Source organism: Anarrhichthys ocellatus, unplaced genomic scaffold (assembly GCF_004355925.1).
Source record: "Anarrhichthys ocellatus isolate YVR2014 unplaced genomic scaffold, GSC_Weel_1.0 scaffold68, whole genome shotgun sequence".
Taxonomy (NCBI): domain Eukaryota; kingdom Metazoa; phylum Chordata; class Actinopteri; order Perciformes; family Anarhichadidae; genus Anarrhichthys; species Anarrhichthys ocellatus.
In genome coordinates, this window is record NW_022280098.1 from 1140554 (window position 1) to 1163022 (window position 22469).

Here is a 22469-nt window from a genome sequence, read left to right on the forward strand (position 1 = left end):
ATGCCTTCCTTGCACAGGTGTTGGTTAGATAAGTTCTTCATCACTAATGTGTGGCTTAGTGGTTGTTTTTTTATCAGGAGATAAAAACTAATTATTAATCAACCATGAGTCACCCTCACCCTATCATACATGTCAATATATTGATGACAATAAGCTCAACACATTTCATATTCATTTATTAAAGGAAACAAACAAACAATAGACATCTTTTCGGGGAAGACATTGCATGACTTTATTATTATCTCTCTAGAACATAGCTCAGAAAATGTCAAAAATGCCCTCCCTGAAAAATATACAGATTTGTTCACAGATTTAAAGTGATATCTAGTTATGTATACTGAATATGTCAATACAGATATTACATAAAACATTATACAGAACTGCTGCTTCATGTCCATTGCCAGATTTTTCACTTTACGTTGTGTAGAGCACACATGCTCACCATTTCCTCTGCTTACTCAACTATAAATGCACACTGAATTGCTTAGAACACTGTATATACAATAATGTTGTGCATGTGGCTTCTTCACTTTGTGCTTCTTGGATTCCTCCATGAGATGGAGAACCATCAAGTTTGCTGTAGACTATAACATCAATCAGGAAGCTTTCTTTAGAGAGGTGTTAGCCATGGCTATTACTGTTATGCTGGAGCTGCATGGACGAGCAATTGGATAACTGGTTAATTGTTTAGATGGTAGCAAAACAGTTAGTAAAAAACCTTTACCAATCAAAGTCCATGCCTAACCTCAACCATTGGAGGACAATGCCTAACCTCAACCATTGGAGGACAATGCCTAACCTCAACCGTTGGAGGTCAATGCCTAACCTCAACTGTTAGAGGTCAATGTGTAACCTCAATCATTGGAGGACAATGCCTAGCCCCAACTATTGGAGGACAATGCCTAACCTCAACCATTGGAGGTCAATGCCTAACGTCAACCGTTGGAGATCAATGCCTAACCACAACCATTGGAGGACAATGCCTAGCCCCAACTATTGGAGGACAATGCCTAACCTCAACCATTGGAGGTCAATGCCTAACCTCAACCGTTGGAGGACAATGCCTAACCTCAACCTCAAGCATTGGAGGACAATGTCTAACCTCAACCATACAAGGCCAATGCCTAACCTCAATCAAAGTCTGCAGGAAGGATTGTACTGTTATTAATACTACTGTTTCTTGACACTAAATTAATTGTACTGAAGACACACCCTCTGTGGCCATCACGCCCAAATTAGCAATAAGTAGAAACTAACGCATTAAGTATTTACAAACTGGTTCCTGCCATTAAGTTAGCTCCCATAGAAAGAGTCTTTTCTTCTCAATATCCCAGCATATCCAGCACAATATGCAGGTTTTTCTAGTATACTGTGAACAAGACTTCAGGCTGACAGAGCATGATTCCTCTGCATGGGATTATAAGTAGTACCAGAAGCTATGTTGATTTCTTCTAACCATGTCCAACAATAACCAAATAGTTCATTCTTTAACTATGCGACAACAAAGGTTCATTAAGCATAACCAAGTTGGGTTGGGTCATGATATCACTACTAACCTAAGGCCATGCAGATGTATTACTTGTTATTGTGGCTCCATTAATAGTTCTGTTTGACACGATTCAGAATGACAGTGGTGATTTGCAGCGTGGACAGTATGGTTTAAAGCGCTTTGATGGTGGCTGAGCTGGTTATGTAGGTTTCAGCCCATTAAAAACACCTCAATCTTAAAGTACATTTTAAACCAATAAAGATAGCAAGCAAGCCCAAAGCACTGCACATTCAAATTGATATTAACAATCTCAGCCAGTGTTTCTATTTGTAGCTGGAGTCATTCAAATTAATTCATTAAATTCTAGCAATTCTAACTTCATATTTTGTACAAATCCTTCGTGTTGGTCATGTGATGACAACGGCGCCATCTCCATGACAACAGAGACAAATAGAGAGAGAGACTGAACTTCATGTGATGTACTTGCAGCTGAGCTTGTACTAAAAGAATAGATATTAGCGTAGAAAGTTTAGGAGTAAAACTCCGTGCATACCAAATGGTCATCATAGGCTTGCATCCCATCAGATGAAATGTTTTCCTCTAGTATTTTTGAACTTCTTCCAGTGGAGCCCAAAGAAGGTGACCACTTTGTTCCAGAACAAGATACCACAAAAACTACAGGCCATGACAACTTATTTTGATAACTAAAGACGGGATTTTCAATAACAATTTATGTGGATACATCATCCAAGGAAGCTGAATTCTTCAGATTTTGCAGAACCCCTGAATCTTCCTCTATAATGCCACAACTAACAGCCTTTACACACAGGCGGTTTTATCTTTGTGCAATTAAATGTCAACATATTAACATGGGTACCTTTGCACAGAACACAAATATTACATGGCAAAAAAGGCAGCTGTGTCAGCTCTAAAGAAATGTCTGGCGTCACAGATTGTTGTTCTGGTAAAGAGGATAAAACGCTCTGGTTTGTTTGCAATTCTTTAAAGCAATCACAATGGACTTGGGCGGAGCTAAGCACAGGATGCAGCGAAGGTCTCACAGTCTACATCCAGTGAGTCTTTTTTCATGCAGAACGGACATATTCCAAATGTACACTATAGTGTGCAACATCCCAAACCAAGATGGAAAACTTCATTGCACCATTCAACCTTGACAAAGGCAGCGCATACCAGATCCACTCCTTCTGCTTGACATATACACTGTGTAGCTGTTAACTAGAGGGAACTCAAAGTAACTCAATAAAATATCTAACTGCCGAATGCTTCTCTGTGTGAATAGGATCTTGGTAGTTGTGTTCAGGAAAAGGTACGCCGGTATGAACAGTTTTGATATGAAATATTTGCATATTGTCATGTCGGTTATTCATCACTTCCCCACTGTGTAAAGGCCGTAACACTACATTTACTGTGCATTTGTATTAAAGAAATGTCAAAATCTAATAGACAGTTTTACCATCAAATGTACTAAGCACATTCATGCTCCCCAGACACTAACCCTTTCGTTTTTGGACACCTTAAACTTTTTTGCAAACTCTACCCTTCGTCCAAAATGTCAACTTTGCGCAAAGGATGTCTCATAATCTATCCGGTAGATATCCATGGAAAAAGTTGAGTACATTCATGCTCCTGATCGAATGAACCCCTTGATTTTAAGTCTTGCTTGTCCGTAATTAGTAATTATTGCAACACAAAATCCATTTTATTAGAAGCCATTGCAATATTTAGCAGTATCTGTGCAGTAAGATTATTTGAATTAAAGTATGCCATTGAATATACCTGGTCTCACTCCTAACTCGTCAAATACCAACAGTTGGTCAGCGCTCCTCAGTCTGATACTGACACACCAAGGCACCCTTTAGTGTCTGTGTGAGACACACCGGGCTTTCAACTGACTCCAATTTAAACCCATCTGCGTCATTAGTCGATAGTCAGAGCAACTGAGGTATTATAAAGCGAGGGATGGCCCACACATGGCAGGCAGGAAGTGAAGGGGTCAAACAAACACAGGACTTTTGTCCAGGAGACCGCTGTTCGTGTCCCTTGCGTAACTAAATGTAAACATTAATATTTTGTCGTGAGTCATTAGTACATTAGTTACATGACTCGTTAATAACTCGCTAGTCTCTGCCAGTGTATGAATATCGGTGAACGGGTGTTACATATAGAGTAAAAGCGCTTCGAGTGGTCGGAAGACTAGAAAGGTGCTATACAAATTCAAGTCCATCAACCATTTAGTGACTTAATAGTGATGTGTTGTTATTTAGTTAATGTTTACGTAAACCGCACTTTTTCTACACCTAAACAGGTTGGTTGTGAGGATGAGTTATTGAGTAAGCCGGTTAATCCGTTCAGCAGATGAGATCCATTGTTTATGCAGTGTGCTGGTTTAGCTGGTGTCGCTGAGAGTGGCCAGTATGGAGCTGGCCTGCGAGGCAAGTTTACTGCTGCTGTGATCTGTCAGTAGACTGAGGCTTTCCTTCATGTTCACAGAGTTCAACTCCACCTTCATCACACCTGGAGCAGACAAGGATGGAAAGAAGAAGAGAGAGAAGTGTGAGATAGATTCCAACTACAGCCTATGATTGGACCACACTTGAAGCTCCATTTTAGGATCAGTCTAAGAGAAGACTAATAAAACTGTCACAACCAGTGTCCTTTCAGGTCACACTGTTCTCATACACTGTTCGTAACTAAACCTACAAAAAGTAGCCGTATATAACCCATAAAAACCTATATATAACTCTTTTCCAGAAGGCCAAGAAGGATTGTGATGCTGCAGTTGAGGCAGTTACGTGGTGAGTGAGTTAATCACCAAAGCAGGAAAGCCGTTCACCGAAGGGCAGTTTCTGAAGGATTGCATGTTGCTGATATTCTGTGTCCAGAAAAGAAGAGCTTGTTCAGCAATATCTCTCTATCGGCGAACACAGTGGTAGAGCGGGTTAACGAGCTATCGAGTGACATATATGACCAGTTACGCATAAAGCCAGAGGTTTCACTGCATACTCCGTGGTGCTTAACGAAAGCACAGACAAAACCGACAATGCCCAGCTAGCCATTTTCATCAGGGGTATTAATGACCAATTCGAAGTGACAGAAGAATTGCTGAGTTTGTGTCCAATGCACGGTCGCACCACAGCCAAGGATATTTTCCAGAAGCTGTGCGACGTGATTGAGCGCGCTGGTTTACCGTGGAACAGACTGGTGGGCATTACCACTGATGGAGCCCCGTCAATGACGGGCAAAAAAACGGACTAAAAAACGGACTGGTAGCGCTGGTACAAAGACAGTTAGAGGAGGAAAATGCAGATCCAGCAGTTGTTCTGCACTGCATTATACACCAACAGGCACTGTGCAGCAAATGCTTGAAGTATGAACATGTCATGTCTGTTGTCCTGAAATGTATCAATTACATCAGGTCCAGGAGTTTACAGCACCGCCAGTTCAGGGCCTTTTAGAAGAGATTGAGTCAACTTATTGTGATGTACTTTACTTTACTGAGGTGTGCTGGGGGAATGTCCTGAAGAGATCTTTTTATTTAAGAGCAGAAGTGAAGAAATTCATGGAAGATGGCAGAATGGATGTTCCTGAACTTGATGATCCAAGATGGGTTATGGACCTTGCATTGCTAGTGGACATAACACAAGAGCTGAACATCCTTAACCTGAAGCTCCAGGGCCCTGGTCACAGCAGTCTATGAAAATGTGAAAGCCTTCTCCACAAAACTGAAATTGTGGAAAACTCAGCATTCTGCAAAAAATCTCAACCATTTCACAACATGCAGATGTGTTGTGGATGAGGGCACAGCATTCAGTGGTGGATATGCCTGTACTATTGAAAACCTACTGCAGGAGTTTGATCAGCGTTTTGCTGACTTCAAGGCACGTCGTGACACTTTCCAGCTGTTTGCAGACCCCTTCTCAGCTGATGTGCAGAGTGTCCCAAGTAGGTTGCAAATGGAACTTATTGACTTGCAGTGCAACAGTGATCTGAAAGCTACATTCAGAGCGGCTCAGGGAAAACCGGACATGACTGGACAGTTTATGAGAGAATTACCTCCATCCTTCCCTGAGCCGACAAAAGTGTTCAGTCGGGTAATGTGTCTTCTTGGAAGCACATATCTGTGTGAGAAACTTTTCTCGACTGTGAACTTTAATAAAGGCACGTACAGGTCCTGTCACGGGACATAAAGAGGACTCAAATGCAGACAGTCAGGTGAAGAGAAAAAGGGTTTAATAATAAACCAAAAACACACAGGGAATCCAAGGACAAGAAACGAGGTGGAAAATCCGGCTGGAGAAGGCAGAACAGGCAGGCTGAAAAACCGGGAACAGGACGAGCAAACCGGGCGGGTAGGTAGAAAACAAACACAATGATCTGGCAGTGAGTGAGTGAAAGACAGGGGTTTAAATAGTGACTAGAACAGGTGAGGAGAGTTGTGCTGATGAGGGAGAGTGTGACTGGCAGGTGCACTGAATGAACTAATTAGGGACAGGTGAAGGAAGTGAGGAGCTACAGAAAACCACACACAAAACACACAAGGCAAAGCCTGATTGTGACAGGTCCAGGCTTAGTGATGCCCATCTTGAGGCTGTACTCAGGGTTTCTACTGTGACCTCGATCAGGACAAATGTGGCTCAGCTGTGTGAGCAGAAGCGCTGCCAGGTGTCTGGCAAGAAATAGAATAAAGTACAAACGTATTCAGGGATTGCAATTGTTGGTTCAAGTGCAATGTTTCAATAAGTTATAAAAAATGGGGCAAAAGGAAAAAATATTTGCACTGTTAAAAACTAATATAAAAATGTAGAGAAACTGCTGGGTGCATTTATTTGTTAAGTATGGCAAAAATATGTTAGTATTGTAAAAATAAAAAAAAATAAAAATTTTCCAAAATATTGCGCTTTCTTATAGTACCTGAACGTTGAAGTGGCCCTCCTATGAGATGCCAATACCAGCAGTGGCCCCAAGCCAAATTGAGTTTGAGACCCCTGTGCTAAAACATCTTGAATGTGGTGGAACAGAATGTTGTGAATATGTGCCGTAAAATCAAACACATACTGGAGTTAGCCAGGCTGCAGATGAGACCTAAAGCACTGAACTTGACTTCGACTGCCCCAACAGGATCCTCCAACATCTTCTTCAGCATGGGCAACAGCTCTGCCTCCCTAAACGGCTCCTTCACAGACTCTGTAGTCACACACAAAGAAACATATCGGTGAACACACATGTAAATGCATTACTAAATGAAGATGTCATGTCATATACCTTAACAAATGTGTCAACTACCTTGTGTCATGAAACCTAACTGGCGTAGATCGAAGTGTTTCTGGTGTAGCACATTGATTTCATCTGGCTGCACCCGATGAGCATGGGAGGGTCTGCCCCCGGCCTCAACTCAGCTCAACTTATTCATAGAGCACCTTTCATACAGTCACGCAGCCCAAGGTGCTTCACAGAGGAAGATTAAAATAGCACAGACAACTAAATAAATAAATCAATAACAGAATGTTGTAGACTAAAGATTTAAACAATAAAATCACTAAAATAGGCTCAAGAGATAGAAATAGTACCAAAACCAATGACTAAGACTTTAAAACTAAGGCAATAAATGATGAGGCACATTAAGTAAAAGCCAGGTTAAAAGATCTGTCTTAAGATTTCTTTTAAAAGTGTCCACAGAGGAGAAGTCCCTCAGATCCTTCAAACGGCTCCAGACCAGACACACAGGGGACCACCTGAGGGCCAGCTGCAGAGGATCTGAAGGACCTGCTCTAACAAACATGTCTGAGAGATAGGCTGGTGCCAGACCATTCATTGATTTCTACTACTATAATATATAAAAATCAATTCTAAAGACTGATGACTTTAAATAGTCACCACAGTGGAAGGCCATTGGTCATCTTACATGTTCTATGGTGTTGTTTTTAGTCCTGGGCTGATAATAAACCAGAGTGCTGCTGGTTGTCACTCACACGTCAGCTTGTCCTTCTACTTTAGTTAGAATAAAACGACTTGCGTATGATTTGCCTGACTTCTTTTTTGGGCTTAAACATATATATATAAACATCACTTGGTTCGTTGTTTAAATTGTTTAAAACTAAAACCACGAAACAGAAAATCTAAAACTTAAATTATGTTGCATATCCACACATACATATGCACATGGTGTACTTTGCAAAGCATGTAAGTTACACAAAACAACCAATGAGAGGTCAATGAGATGCAAATAAAGTCACATGCAATAGAAACATGGCACAATAGAGTTAAAGGTAACAGAGGAATCCCACAGACATGAACGGCATGTTTCGAGCCAGATGAGTTACTGAAACAAGATTCTCCTCCTTAAGAGATTTAAAGTTTCGGTCCAAACCCGTTACAGGATCCAGGAGGTCCGATATGAAAAGGTTGACTGTACTTCTCAACATAAAAAGAACTAGGAGGTATTCTGACATGCTTCTGAAATGTGGGCCTAGAACCTTGTCTCTGAAATTGCTTTACCAATGTCAATGGCAGATGCTATCGCCAGGGCAACCAAGGCCTCGTTCTGCATGATGACATGTTCACTTGTTGCCATGGAGATAAGGTGCCGAACCCCATCTGCTTTGGCTACAGCATGGACAACTTCCTGTCAGACAGAGGACATCAACGCATTACAGATGTTCAGTTAATGTGTTATACACAGTATATATATATATATATATATATATATTATAAACACACACTGTCATTATGTTAAGCTCAAACACATTACTAATGCTAATGCTAATGCATTGCTAACTTGCATTCAGATGAGAATTCATGGGCTCACAGGGTTGCGGCTGTGTCTGATGAAGGCAGCCAAGAGGCGACTGGCTTCTCCCCGCACTCCTGCGTGGTCTTTGGCTTCACACCACTCCATGACTCGAGCCAGCAGCACAGCGTCCCTCCCCAGCACCAAAGCTGCCTCCTCTGACACACACAGCAGAGCAGAGAGAAGGGCAAATACATGTAAACACGTTCACAGTACAGGGAGCATGGTGCTAGATGAACTATATTATAATCAAATGGATTCATTGATGGGCATTTTTCACTATTTCCTGTGTTACAGATTAAATGATTAATCGATTTATGAAGAAAATAACAGGCTTGTTGTTCCAAGGGACAAGAGAGAATGTAAATAGAGCCGGTAAACTGTAAAGGTCTCACTGTTTGTATGCTGGGTTGTGTTAACCTCTGTTTGTCTATTGACAAGAATCTGGATCATGTCTAGGGCTACTCTTAAAGGAACAATAGACAATAATGTTGGGAACAAAAAGGAGCGTGTTTGAGATATCAGCATATATGAAAACTAAATGATTGACATCAATAGAATTATTAATGTCAGTAACAATTATTAATGATTATTAATAATAACAGGGCACCACCCTGTGAACAGGGACCAATAACCAAACTATAAACTAAGTCTCATAATTAGTGTTCACTCACAATGTCAATAGTCTGAGTACTATTACACATTCAGAGTGAAAGTTAAGGTTTAAGTTCGAGCACAGACCACATATACAGCTATTATCACAATACACATGCACAAAGTAATCACAGACAGCTGCTCTTTAAAATATAACAGAGTTTATTACGTTCTAATACTAATGATCTAGTCAACTAATATCTAAACTAACAACAACTATACATTCATGAGCACGCTATCTAAAATCAACAAACGGTGGGTAAGAGGGAGTGTATGTGTGTGTGTCTGTGTGGATGCAGTGTGTGCGTGTGTGTGTGTGTATGTAGTGTGTGTAGGGGGGAGGGGCGAGTGAACAGCTCAGACAATGTATGACGTAATCTGAAACGTGGCGACGTCTCTCGTGAGACCACAAGATGACGCGAGACTCTACGATGGCGGTAGACAGTAGAGACCTCGTTACCTACACGTGTCTGAAGCCGTTAGCACAACCCCGGAGCTACATTAGCTTAAAGCTATGTGTGTGTGTGGGTTAGTAAAAGAAGAGAGAAAGCAAACAAAACAAAAGGGTCCTCCAAAAACAGATTAAGATCCTCCCCGCCACGGTGGAGTATGGAAGATTGTTCTCTCATCTACAGAAACAGCTGGAACAAAGGCGGCTTGGGTGGAGAGGGGAAATGTGCTTCTCTCTCTCTGAAGAATCGGTTTCTTCACTTCTGCAGGAAAATTGTCCACTTCCTCTTCCACGAAGGGAAACATAAACAAAACAAACAGTCCAGTAGATTTGTCCAGCGAATATAAAACTGTATAAAACCTAGAATGTTCTGTTAAACACAGCAACGGTGCAGGCTTCTTTTCACCGACACAACGTCAGCGGGATGAGCAAAGTAATCTGGGGCGCTAAGTGGGTTTATGAGCTAGCCACTTCCGGCCGTAAAACCGGAACTCCCGCCTCGGCATCCCTGGGCTCGTCCAATGAGCAGCGCTCCACCAAACTACCTCAGAGTTTCGCAGTTAGGTGTGAAATTGTTTCTGGTGGGGGTTTGGTGCTATCTAACTGCATTCAGGCTCTGCCTTGCTTGCAGAATAGGCAGGCCCAGATCCTTTTGTTTCAAAGCACACGGCGAGGCACATGGTCAGATCCCAACAATATTCAGATCATTAATATCTCATCAACAACTATCATCTATGTAAAGATATAGAGGAGTAATGTCTATCTGAGCAGAGAATGAAGTCTCTCCCTCTGTGTGTGTTGTTATCAGAGCTTCTACTCTCTTTGTTCACACAGTCGCCTGGTTGCGTGACTTTCTGGTTAGCTCTACACTGCTCTCATATGGCGGTTACAGTTACTGTCAGCACCTTAGCCGTAGTTTGCACTTTTAGCATTGTTAGCAGTGTTAGCTATGGGTCTTGCACCTTAAAGTACTGAATGCTAAACGTGCTCACCTTGTCCGTCCACCATCATGCGTAGTGTACCCAGCAGTTTGAACTGAACTGGCGGCATGTCGGAGCGCAGCAAGGTCTTTATCCTCTCAGTCACCCCGTCCTCCAGCATTCGCACTTTGTTGGTGGCTGAAAGACACAGAGCATCCACGTCAGCTAAGTATAATTAAAATGATAGAATTAAAAAACATTTAAAATCTTTTCAAGTATGTTTACAGTTTTGATGATTTTCTTTTCCTGATTGATCCCATGTCATTTTTCTGACTTTTGGCCACCTTTTGAGGATGACTCAGAGAGTGTTATGTGTTAACATGTATATGGCATGTTTCAGTATTAAACTTTCAAGTGCATATTTGGTCACTGGAACACACATATCTCGACTGTGTTTTGATCAGTACCGGGGATGGCCAGGTTTCTGAGCGCGCTCAGTCCAGCATGTTGAACGGACACGTCTCCTTCGTCGACATGCTGCTCCAACAAGGTCAGGATGTGAGGAACCACACCGAGGTCCAGCATCTTCACACAGTTACTGTCTGACAGAAACACAGCAGGCCAACGAAGACACCTTCAAAACCTGATTACTGTATTACATTACATATACTTCTATATACTATTACATTACATATACTGTACTTCTATATAGTATTACATCATATATATACTTCTATATACTATTATACATATATTTCTATATATTATTATATTACAGATTACTAACAGGATTTTGCTCGCAGCCAATCCCCGCAAGAGCTCTTTGATTTAAATCTGGGTGTGATTGGTCCACTACTGCTGCAGCTACAACCCATCCAGCCGGGATTGCCGGTAAACAGTGCTAACAACGGCAACAGTGCTAACAACGGCAACAGTGCCGACGGACCTAACGACGTTAACCTAAGGGTAGGAGTCCCGCTTCCGCGACAACACAGTCCTGCCACCGTAGGTCGAGAGGGACTGCGCTAACTGCCATATGAGCGCAGTATAGTACTTTTTTACCTACAATGGTACTAATATGCCGTATATAATGACACATGTCAGACATGTTTAACTAGTACATGTTTCTCAACTAAGTTCAATTTGTTTGGCACAACCGGTTGATGAACAGAATGCCTGGAACCTTCTGGTATTGCAGTTACACCCGTTGGTTTGTGGACTGCCATTATGAAGCTTTGAGTTTGACGATTTCGCCGTCGCCATCTTGGATTACGACCGTTGTTCTTTCGCAACCAATAAACGGAAGTTACCATATTTGGAATGTGGAGGAATGACGTAGAGACGCCGTATACGGCTCTGGTAGCAGCATTGACCTCTCAATCACAGTAGCCCCGCCCTACAGCATCCCCTGCTTTATGGTCTGTTTGACTCTAAATGGACCATAATTTACTAAATGAACATCATGCTGTATTGAAGAAGACTTGAAACTAGAGATTGAGACCATAAACTCATGTTTACAATGTTTACTGAGGTAATAAATCAAGAGAGAAGTAGAGTCATTTTCTCATAGACTTCTATACAACCAGAGGAGTCGCCCCCTGGTGGACAGTAGAGAGAATGCAGCTTTAAGACATTTCCGCATTTGCATCAATCTGCAGAACCGGAGGTTGCCACCTGGTCCCTTCACAAACCTGTGATTGATGTCACAGAGATCTGTATTCTTGCCTGAAAGATATATCTTACCGTTCCTGGCGAAGTTGGCGATGGCCAGGGCTCCGGACAGCTGTAGCTGGGTGTTGTGGCTCTGTAGCCATGACAGAACATCCTGATACACCAGACCTGATCCCTCACCAAAACACTTCTGCATGGACTCATCTGACACACAGACACGGACACACATATCTGTGTTTTAAACAAGATCTTTATAATCCTCACAAATGGCAAATTATTTCTTCCAACAAGCAGCTCTGACATTACTTTCCCTGTATAATAATATATTGTATTATATGGGTGATTTGCTGCATATTAATGAGGTAATCAAATCACTAATAGATCAACACTGGTGCACAAACATCAGAGATTTTTGCTGTACACAGAGACATAATAGTGTCTATGCTATGATTGGTCAGTCTGCATTCGAAGGGTGGGATTTAGCGAAGGGTTCATTCTGATTATTTAGGCTCTAGTGTAAGCTATTTGGTCCTTGCAAATTAAAAAGGATGATATGATTTATTAATATTGGAAAAGATATATTTTTAGTTGTGTTCTCCTCTATCTCCTATTCTGTCTCCGTCCTTAGAAGACCGCTAATGACAGTTAGTCAACACCACATTGATGGTGCAAACTGTCTGAATGCAATGATGGAGGACAGGACAGGACAACAGCTAGTGCCATTAGAACTGGCCAATCACAGCTGAATATGCATTGTTAATTACGTGCATAAAGTTGTTGGATTTCCTAGATCAGGTGAACGAGGTGAAAGACAGACAGAGGAAGCCAAATAAGGAAATGGATACCAACATCCAGAGCTGTGCCACAAGTTGCTGTCACAAGTCCCACCTCCTCTTAGTTTGCAGTTGCACCTGCATCACTCACCTCCCAAAAGCAGGGACACGATGAGGTTGGAGGCGATCTTGATGCTGCAGAGGTCGTGTGGGTCAGAACCTCCCTGCAGACCCTGAATCATCTCTGATAAAGCCGCTGGTACTCCGGACTCTGCAAACTGCAGCTTCAGTGTATCTGGTGGTCCAACACAATTTATCAGCGAACATTATCTTCCAATAAAGTACGACTAATTGAATAAAAATAAATTAATTTATCATCGAGGTGAATCGGTGACACATGTGTGCTGACTCAGCAAAGTTGACATATAGGAGAATACATATTCAAAAGCATTATAGAATGCCCAAGACCCTTACTGCATTATATTTCATTCCATTTTTATATTTTAAATTGTCACCCGTCACTTTGCCATATCTTGGCTTTTGCCGAAACAAAGCCCCTGGTTTGACAATGGGTCTAAGGTAAATATCAAGTCATATTTGTTCAATCTATAAGTCTTCCCTTTTCTTACTGTAGTCTCCTTTCTGTCTTACCGCTCTCGCCCAGTGAGCCCAATATCTCAAGGATGATGTGTCGGCGTTCTGCATCCGGTGCCCGTTTCAGCTGAAAGGTCAGTATACCTGCCACATCCAGCTCAGTCAGGGCCTCCCTCGAAGAGTCTGCAAACATAGGGTTGTGTAACTACGGACGCTGTGGAAGTGACTGAGATATACAGCTCATTTTACACAGCAGCTTTTTGAAATGATGAATTTCCCGCTCTCTGCTTAATACAGGTTTTGTTAACAAGAGACACCCCAGGAAAAAACATTGTTTTTTATGCACAATCAATTTTGAGATTTTTGGCTATTTTGCTTCCATAACTCGTTTTCTTTCAGACCTGCGGAAAGAAATCATCCAGAATACACATTTAGGTGTTTATTTTACTACTTTGTCTACTTCCATCTGTCGATTTCTCCTAAATTCACCAAAAGTTGGCATTAAAGTTTAGTTTCAAACGGCTGGCGAGTACAAGGAGAACATGTAAACACAACCCAGAGATGAACCTATAGCTGTGAGGGATGTGTCTAAATACTGAGACGGTGCAGTTCAAATTACAGCTAATAAATAATGAATTACTAAGATAAATACAAATATAATCACCCATGTCAGCCAGGTTACAGAGGGCCAGCAGGCAGACATTGACCAGGGGCTCGTTCTCTGGATACTCCCTTATAATGGACACCAGTCTGGGGATCACACCGCTCTGGACTAACTGGTCCTGTTGGTATGCTGGGTGGGAGGTGAAAGAGAGAGAGAGTGGAAGTGGTTAAAGTCACACATACGGACAGGTTGTTTGTTTTTATCTTCATTTTAACTTTAAGGTCACTATGTCACGGTGTCATGGTTTTGCTGAAATTATAATTAGGTAACTGATGTGGAAATGAGAAGTGTAACCCAGTCACCAGCAAAAAGTTGGTGTTGCACATTTCTGCGATAACGTTTGCTCAGTTGTCACTTGCTCTCACCGAATACAAAAATGTCGTCATTCAATGTATCCATGGTTTGCACAAAGGTAAAATGTCAACATTTTGTCTGGCGATTGGGCTGATTTCTGAATACAAATCATTCAATTCGAATGAGTCTTAACCACACATAGTTTAACATTTGATAATCATAAGCAAGTCTCTGTAGCCTTCAGAAGAAGGCTGTCTCTGCCTCATATGCACCCTGTTCATCCTCAGTCAACCCTGCTGACTGAGTCAGCGATGTCAGACCAACTCACAGCTGTCGAAGCAGATGCGTCCGATGGCCCTGCCGGTGTTCAGCAGCATCTCCTGGTTATTGCTGCTCAGATGGGGAACCAGCACCTTCACCAGGCCCGCCTCGATGCACGGCTCCCTGACTGCAGCTACAACACACACAAGGAGGATTTAACCTCTTGAAATGTCCCTCAAAGAAAGTCCCTTGAATCTGAGTTGTAAAAAACAATGTGTAGACTCACTCATCACCTCTGACCTACGTCAGTGTGTGGTGGTCTCTGTATCTACATCTGTCCTCTGGCTGGATTTTCTCTTCCCTTCCTAATTTGCTGTGGAGTATTGAAGTTTCTGGATGTCAGCAAACAGCCAATAACAGCAGCAGGCTGTGCAGCCTGTTTAGGTTGTCAAATAGCGTCGCTTTGTCACGTTAGTCGGCACAAACATTGCATCCATGGGCACGACTCCCACTTTAGCTCCATCAGACACAAAGCGGCCGTATGGATGAGAACGGGTTGTTACATCGCCCACAGCCTCTCTCTCGCTCCTCTGCTGTGTGTTTACAGAGCCACACACACTCTGCATTCATTCAGGTTGCAGAGGTGTGGCTGTAAAATAACTGTTTATTTCTCTGATTCAATGCTTTGTTCTCAACATAGACTGTAGATAAGAAGTGGACGTAGTCAGGTGATGTCACCTGTTGGTTAGTGGACTGATATTTTGAAGACTCAAAATCAGCGTTTTGGCCGTCGCCATCTTGTTTGTTTTCAACCAGAAGGGACACGAGAGGATGGAGCTAAGTACAACTGAACGCTGAATAAGACATTTTAAGGCCACCAAAATGTTACAACTAACTTTCATGAAGTAAAAACACACGTGAAAGGCTTAAAGTTTTAAGACGAAAACATGGACAACTCCCAGACCGGACGACGGCGTAGTAGAGACCTGTCAATCACTGTGTAGCCCCGCCCTAAAGCATACTCGCTTTATGGTCTGTTTGACTCTAAATGGGACTCTAATTTACTAAATGAACATCATGCTGTATTGAAGAAGACACTTCCTCGCTAACACTGCTCCCTCTCTCCATTCACTCTATAGCTCACTCGACCATCGGTGCTCTCTCTCTCCCCCCTTGCTTGGACTCTTGAGCCGTGGATGGAGCCAACTTTGAATGCTACGTTTACGGACTGATAAATGTAACATTTTATACCTTTATATTGAACTGTACTGCTCATCATTTTGCAGACATTCGTTCAACATTGCTCTGTTATTCAGCCTGAGTGCTGCTTCTTCCCAGTTTACCACAACACCACCATGAATCTTGTAGAAAAGTTAGTCAAGAAGAAACAATTTTTTTTTACTCTAATTACTCACAGAAAGCATGTCATTTGTGAAGTCATTCATGAAACAGCACCCAGCTTTGTGTACGAGATGTATGCAGCATGGAAGAGAAGTCCCAGTGTCTTCCTCAGTTGTGTTTATTGTTCTCTCTGTGCCTCCTTTCAGCCACATTCCCACTTCCCCGGGCCTCTTCATTGCCATTTCGCTACCTGTCCACCAGACATCTCAAACTCTTTGAACCACTCCCCAATGCTCAGGACCCCCACTTGTCCATGCACTAAAACACTAAAGCAAATTCCTTGCATGTGAAAACCTACTCGGTAATAAACCAGATTCTTATTCTGAAAGTTCTAGAGCAGAATCTAAATGGACCTTTTGTCAATATTGGGGCATTAAAGAGCTGTGGTGATAACACATGTGTAGCTAAGACATTGCAAATTTGATATTACACAAGAACATAACAACTGTTGCTCGGGAAGTTTTTTAAATCTTGGAGGCTGTGCCATGGGTGTGTGAGTGTATGAGCATTTTGTATGGCAGTCTCTGCCAACAGTGTGTGAATGTGTGTGTGAATGTCGACATGTGGTCTACAGTGCCTGTAAAGGGGCTACACAAATGCAAGTCCATTCACCTTTTAGCATCAAAACAGTAACAGTATCCCACCTTCTCTGGCCATCTCTGCCACCACCAGAGCCACCTGGCAGCTCAGGCAGCTTTGGCTCCTTAAGGCTTGAGCCAGTGTGGGTAGAATCCCACTTCTGGCGATCTCAACAGCAGCATCCTTCTCTGTGGACACACAAATTAATTTGTTCAGAAAGAAAACAATGACAGGATATCGAATCCCAGCACACTAGAAATTAAATAACTGTTTTTTAGTTTACACAGTAAAGTCCAGATGTGACTGTGACTCAGACCCAGTGGTTGCATTACAAATACACCAGAACAGATGTTTTGTGGCGGCCTCCTGACATTTCCTCTACTGCCACGATCAGACTTTTACTTTCTCTCAATATATGTGACAGCCTAACAGACCAAGTATGCCACATTGTTTTTTCCTAGGATAGCAATGTCAAGAGCCACCCTCTGGGCATGAGGAGTGAGATTGGTCAGGGTAGGCCAATCAGTGGCAGAGTAGGGCGGGTCATGTCTTCGCCACTCTCTAGGCCGAAGTAATATACACTTGGTGCATGTTCAGTAGATTAAAAAGCAGTTTGGGCTGGTTGTGGTAAGGTTGTGGAAAACAAAACTAAATTAAACTAGGAGTAAATAGATCTACAAGTCAGCTGAAGAAGAGCTAGGCTAGGACCATGTGTTTTGGGCAGCTGGCAGCAAGCTTCAGGCAGGTCTACCTGAACTGCACCAACTTCCACTCCAACCATAAACTCGTCTTTTGGAGACTCCCGTCGCGTCACACACCTCAACCACGGCCAGTAGCAGACCAATCACAGGACGCCGATTGGTCTGAACCACTGTGGCATTAATTGAAACCTGACAAGGTGGATTTTTTTTCTGTGTGGAAGCACAATGCTGTCTATTCCTGCTGTGGCCATCCATGTGAGGGGGCGCACTCAACATATCATTTCCTGCCCAATGTGTTGGGATTTTTATTGTTTCTTAGCACAAAGCATTTTTAAAAAACATTGTAGTGGTGAATCATTTTTTGTTGTCCCAGGCTGCTTTTTCTCTTAATGAATCGAAATGTATTGTATATTATTGAATGAATTGTATAATGTACATTTTTGAACGTAGGTTGGCGCATTCGTGTAAGTGGGGGGATGTGTACAGTACACTTCCAACCACCTGGGCTACACAACTCAGCAAGCAGGGCTACGGATCTAATGTGCAGGCAGGATGGAACAAATAGTAGAACCAAAGAAACGAGAATGTATCTGGCGAGTGTACAACCTGCAATCATAGAGCACGGGTTAGCACCGGGACATTCCCAGAAAACTCATCGATAGCTGTGTGGAAGGTGTGTGTGTGTGAGTGTGAGTGTGTGTGTGTGACAGGTGCGTCACATGACTTACTCTTTTCCAGAAGAGCAGCCAGCATTGTGTCCAAATGCGGCTTGAGCTCCTCTTCAATCAGCTCTGTACTCACACTGATAGCGTTTAGGGCCTCGCTTAGAGAGTCTGCAACACACACACACACACACACACACACACACACACACACACACACACATATACACCATCACCACCAGCAACAAGAACGTTAAAAAAAAAGTTAAGAAAACACCAGATTTAAAAGCCTTCCTTATCCTTACATAACCATTTTTGCTTTACATTAATACATGTATAAGGGGAGACAGCAGGTAAGTACTGCGTTTTTCTTTCACTAATCAATTTTGAAATTTTTGACAGTTTTGCTTCCACAACATGTCTTCTAACAGACTAGTGGAAAGAAAGCACAATACACATTTAGTTGTTTGGTATATTTTTTGTCTGTTTGCATCTGTAGATTTCTCCTAGATCCACCAAAAGTTAGCATTACATAATGCATCATTTGCATATTTAAACATACATTTTCAGAAAATGTGTAAAACAAAAATCAATTGCCTTAATGTAAGTTAACTGGGGATGTTTTATGGCGGTATCTATTGGTTGCTTTTGGTACCCTATTCACCTGCGGTGACCACCTATCTCTTCTTGGCCTAAACCCAACATCCATGTTGGATGGTTCCACACATTACTCCGGTGGGATCCATTATTGTCCAGTACTGCGACCAGCTGATGACTTTTTTCATTCTAACTCGTGGTGCTGCCATCTGGAATGTCAGAATCTTTCATTCAAAAACACTTATGACTACAGAGTGTTTCATGTTGGATACGTGTTCGTCTTTTGTCACTGTGTGTTGGGCTGAAATGTACAGTTCTACATGATGTTGATCAGGATCTTTATCAGGGCTAATTAAGACATTTTTACCAGATTATAATAGGCCATACAAAGCCTCTGGGTATGCCATCTGTCACCAACAACACAATATCATGCTTCATTAAATTACTGGAACATGTTTTTGTTTGTGCTGGGCAGCCTAAATCCTGTTCAAGACAGTATTCCACACTGAAACTCCAATATCTCTATGGATCCGATATATAACACTGAAGACTGACGAAACACCATATGTGAGGAAAGCTCTGACGCAGGAGCAGAAAAAGTGGATCCACTCAAAACATTTTAAAGTAGGCGTATCATAGCTTACCATAGACAGGTAAAGCTATGAAATGATGCACAGCAGGCTGGTGACTCAAACAAATTGAGGAGCACAGGACGAAAACCAACCCACGACGTCATGTTATGTGATTTAGTTATTTCTCTTATTTTGCACCTCCATTTGATGTATTGGCTCAGTGCTGCTTTGCAGTACATGTTATGGGGTGGTTGGGGGGGGGGGCTTAATTAAGCTTAGTTTATACTCGGCGTGGTGAAGATAGCGCCAGCTGCGCTGTGATTATGCTATTTTCTAGTGGTTGCGGTGCTTGGTCGTGCACCTCTGAATTTTTGTATCACGTGCAGCGTGATCACATGACTGTCACAAATAGTTCACTGATAAAAACACTATATACATTTCTAGGATTATACAAAGAAGGTCAGTTTGCTTGTAGATGCTTTAGAAACTTCAAAATCTTCCTTTGAGATAATATTTTGCAGCCCAATCAAAGTGTTCACAGGATGTTCAACCTTTGTTTCTTCATAATGAATTTAATAATTAACTTTCTTCTTCACAGGTCTTGTATAAAGACAGTAAAGTAGTCCATGAATATGAAATATGAGTTTACAGAGAGTCACAATCCCTCTTCTCTATAGTGGAGGTTAGTTTATATGGGTTAGGGTTACACCTACAGTCTATGGTCATATCTCTGAGTTACACTCATTGTCTTTTAATTCTTCACAGATCATTTTGTTTGTGCGCCCTCTGGTGTTCAGGAGAATAATGCAGCGCACAGTGCGGAGTGTAAACGCCTCAGTTCATGGTCGGAGCTCGGTCTGCGGAGGCTCGCACTACGGCGCCAAGCGCGAGTGTAAACAAAGCTTTACACTGGTGTATGACTTTTTATTTTTATTCTATACATCATTTACTGTGGAACGCACTTTGTGCTTAAGCTTGAAAAGTGCTACATAAATACGATTATAGTTACGACTACACTAGTTGGCTACTTATCTCTCCTCTCTCAAATGAATCAGTGAAAAAATGACTTCAAAGATTTCTTAATTAAACCAATCACTGCAAAGAGATGAGACCAGAATGAACCTCGTGAGTGTAACCTGTCACTAGAAGCCTGCCGTTAATGATGTCACGTGGTGTGAGGGACGCGTCATGTCATCGTATCGTTTTAGACCAACAACGTCATTGATGACGAGCCAAAACACGTTGAGATTGTTCCTAAATAAAATCAAATAAGGTCTTCCCTGTTCATCACTTTCGTAATTACTCAAGCCTATTCGCTATTCATCCATGAAGCCTTTTGCAAACCAATTGGCTGGTAAGCTTCAATGCTTCATGAAGCTTCCTTCTTGCCATCACTAGTTATTATCGTTTTATTTCTGGGTTTTTGCTTTCCTGTCTGTTCGTCACATTCATACAGTAGTAGAACATTGAAGAAGACATTTGGAAATCATCATTGGACCAACACAAAGCCACGATCTTCCTTGGAGAGTCATTTTATGAGTCTTGACCAATCACAGATTAGCATGAAAAAGAAGGATTACATGAAATTGCTAGAAGAGGTCCGCTCTAAGGAGGACAGCAGGAGCCTCCTCTGCCCCCCCACCACTGATCTTTTGCCTTTCCTGCAGGTGTTGCTGTTGGGACATATTAATAACAATTTCAATAATAGATTAGCTTCCCGAGAACAGAGAAAATATTTTATAAATCAAACTGAGAATTGGTAATAGTTTATTTCAACCAATTACTCTTATTTTTGTAATTTGATCTTTGTCTTGCTTTTCAAAACTACAGGAGGGGCAACCTCATCTGCCTCTGTGGACCAGCCTCCTCTGAGGTAAAGTGACCAAACCCTTTGGATTCTTTTGACCCGATGCTCTTTCCACTGTCGTCACTTTCAACACCTCAGACATTCTCCGTCACTCGCCACTTTCAAAACTGCACTTAAAACTCATCTATTTAAATCTGCTTTTGACCTGTAAAGTGAGTTATGTACGTTTCTTTTTTCTTTTTCCGTGTTGTTCCTGACTGTTATGATGTCATCTATTTTGTTCTTATTATAATTGCTTTTATTGTTTCTGTTTTTACCATGTAAAGTGGTAAAAACATGTAAATAAAAAAGCTCAAATTTAAATAAACGTTTTGATACCGACTGATCAACAAACCTTTCAGACAATCTCAATCAACTATTTACATCTATTTACTAGAAAACAACAAAACTAATCAATAAAAAAAAAATTAAAAATAGTATGGGGGGGGGGAAGAATACATATTCGTTCATTTGGCTCATGTCAAGCATTAAGTGTGTGCCTTTTAAAGCGCTGTATAAATAAAATGTAGTATTATTAAGACAAATGCTACATTTTTAGCCCCAATAGTTGCCTCTAGATGAGTTAGAGACTTTTAATATTGTCGCTGATTGTACTCAGTTAAATATAATTAAAAATAAACCATCCTAGTATCCAGGAAGTACATTCACATTGATCAATGCTTTACCCCACAACGTATATCACAATATTCAGCATCAACACAGTTAGTAGTGTGCACTTAATGTCACTAGGCAGAAAGCAAGCAACGTGATCTCACTGAACTATATGAAATAACCTCTCAACAGTATTACCTGCCGCCACCACGGAAACAATTGAGGTTTCTGAACAAAACGACCTCACTAGGTTTAGGAGAGGAAAGCTTATGGCTTCAGTAAATCTTCGTTGACTTTTGGTGTCACATGGGACACAAACTCTTCGGTAAAAGGTTAAATGTATTTTCATAAACTTTGTTCAGGAACAGGGCCACGCCCAGAACACCGCTCATTTCCTCTGCACAGAGTACTTAAGCACAATGAACCCGTTCACTCCCTCTTCAACTCTTGTCTTCACATGACGTAAGACAGATGCTCTCCAACTCACCAGACTCTCCATCCCTCCATCCCTCTACCCCTACCGCACATCCAGACGAGCAAATGCTCTCTGACTCAGCAGACGAGAAACGCTCCATCCCTACCCCACATCCCCTCTACCTCGACCCCTACGAGCAAACGCTCTCCGACTCAGCTTCAAGCTTTCATACGACGCAAGACAGACGAGCAACGCTCCCTGACTCAGCTTTCATACGCTTCAACATGAGGCACGACAGACAAACATCTTAAAACCGCTTACCTTTCACAAAGGCTCTCCTCAACCCTTCCGGACGACCAGCCATATCCCGAAGCTCCCTCCTTTTCTCACCACGCTCGTCGCTAGCAACTTCGGCTGCGTTTAGCCATCCACATTCCCCGCAGCTCTCGATAACCATCCTCCGTCAACTCCGAAGCCGTCCGCCCCCGCCTTCCAACAGCCCGGG

At 42.0% G+C, this 22469-nt stretch overlaps 2 protein-coding genes and 1 long non-coding RNA gene across 3 annotated transcripts in view; 1 reads left to right on the forward strand and 2 right to left on the reverse strand.

The window, feature by feature from the left end:
- galm (galactose mutarotase) overlaps positions 1 to 22425 on the reverse strand; it is a 60734-nt gene extending 38309 nt beyond the window's left edge. The window contains exon 1 of the mRNA XM_031873073.1: positions 19453 to 22425. The gene's annotated coding sequence lies outside the window, so the exon portion shown is untranslated. The remainder of the gene's footprint in view (positions 1 to 19452) is intronic.
- The window catches only part of LOC116397557 (uncharacterized), a 256577-nt gene that overhangs the window by 222994 nt on the left and 11114 nt on the right, over positions 1 to 22469 (forward strand). The gene's annotated exons all lie outside the window — the stretch shown is intronic.
- The window catches only part of LOC116397550 (rap1 GTPase-GDP dissociation stimulator 1), a 25027-nt gene continuing 2717 nt past the window's right edge, over positions 160 to 22469 (reverse strand). Inside the window, exons 2-14 of the mRNA XM_031873069.1 lie at positions 17989 to 18093; positions 16625 to 16747; positions 14647 to 14772; positions 14025 to 14153; positions 13418 to 13543; positions 12918 to 13061; positions 12066 to 12197; positions 10790 to 10924; positions 10395 to 10520; positions 8316 to 8455; positions 8006 to 8132; positions 6566 to 6694; positions 160 to 4024 (exon numbers count right to left, since the gene is read on the reverse strand). Coding sequence (XP_031728929.1) covers positions 3897 to 4024; positions 6566 to 6694; positions 8006 to 8132; positions 8316 to 8455; positions 10395 to 10520; positions 10790 to 10924; positions 12066 to 12197; positions 12918 to 13061; positions 13418 to 13543; positions 14025 to 14153; positions 14647 to 14772; positions 16625 to 16747; positions 17989 to 18093 — 1670 coding nt within the window. The 3' untranslated portion in view covers positions 160 to 3896. The remainder of the gene's footprint in view (positions 4025 to 6565; positions 6695 to 8005; positions 8133 to 8315; positions 8456 to 10394; positions 10521 to 10789; positions 10925 to 12065; positions 12198 to 12917; positions 13062 to 13417; positions 13544 to 14024; positions 14154 to 14646; positions 14773 to 16624; positions 16748 to 17988; positions 18094 to 22469) is intronic.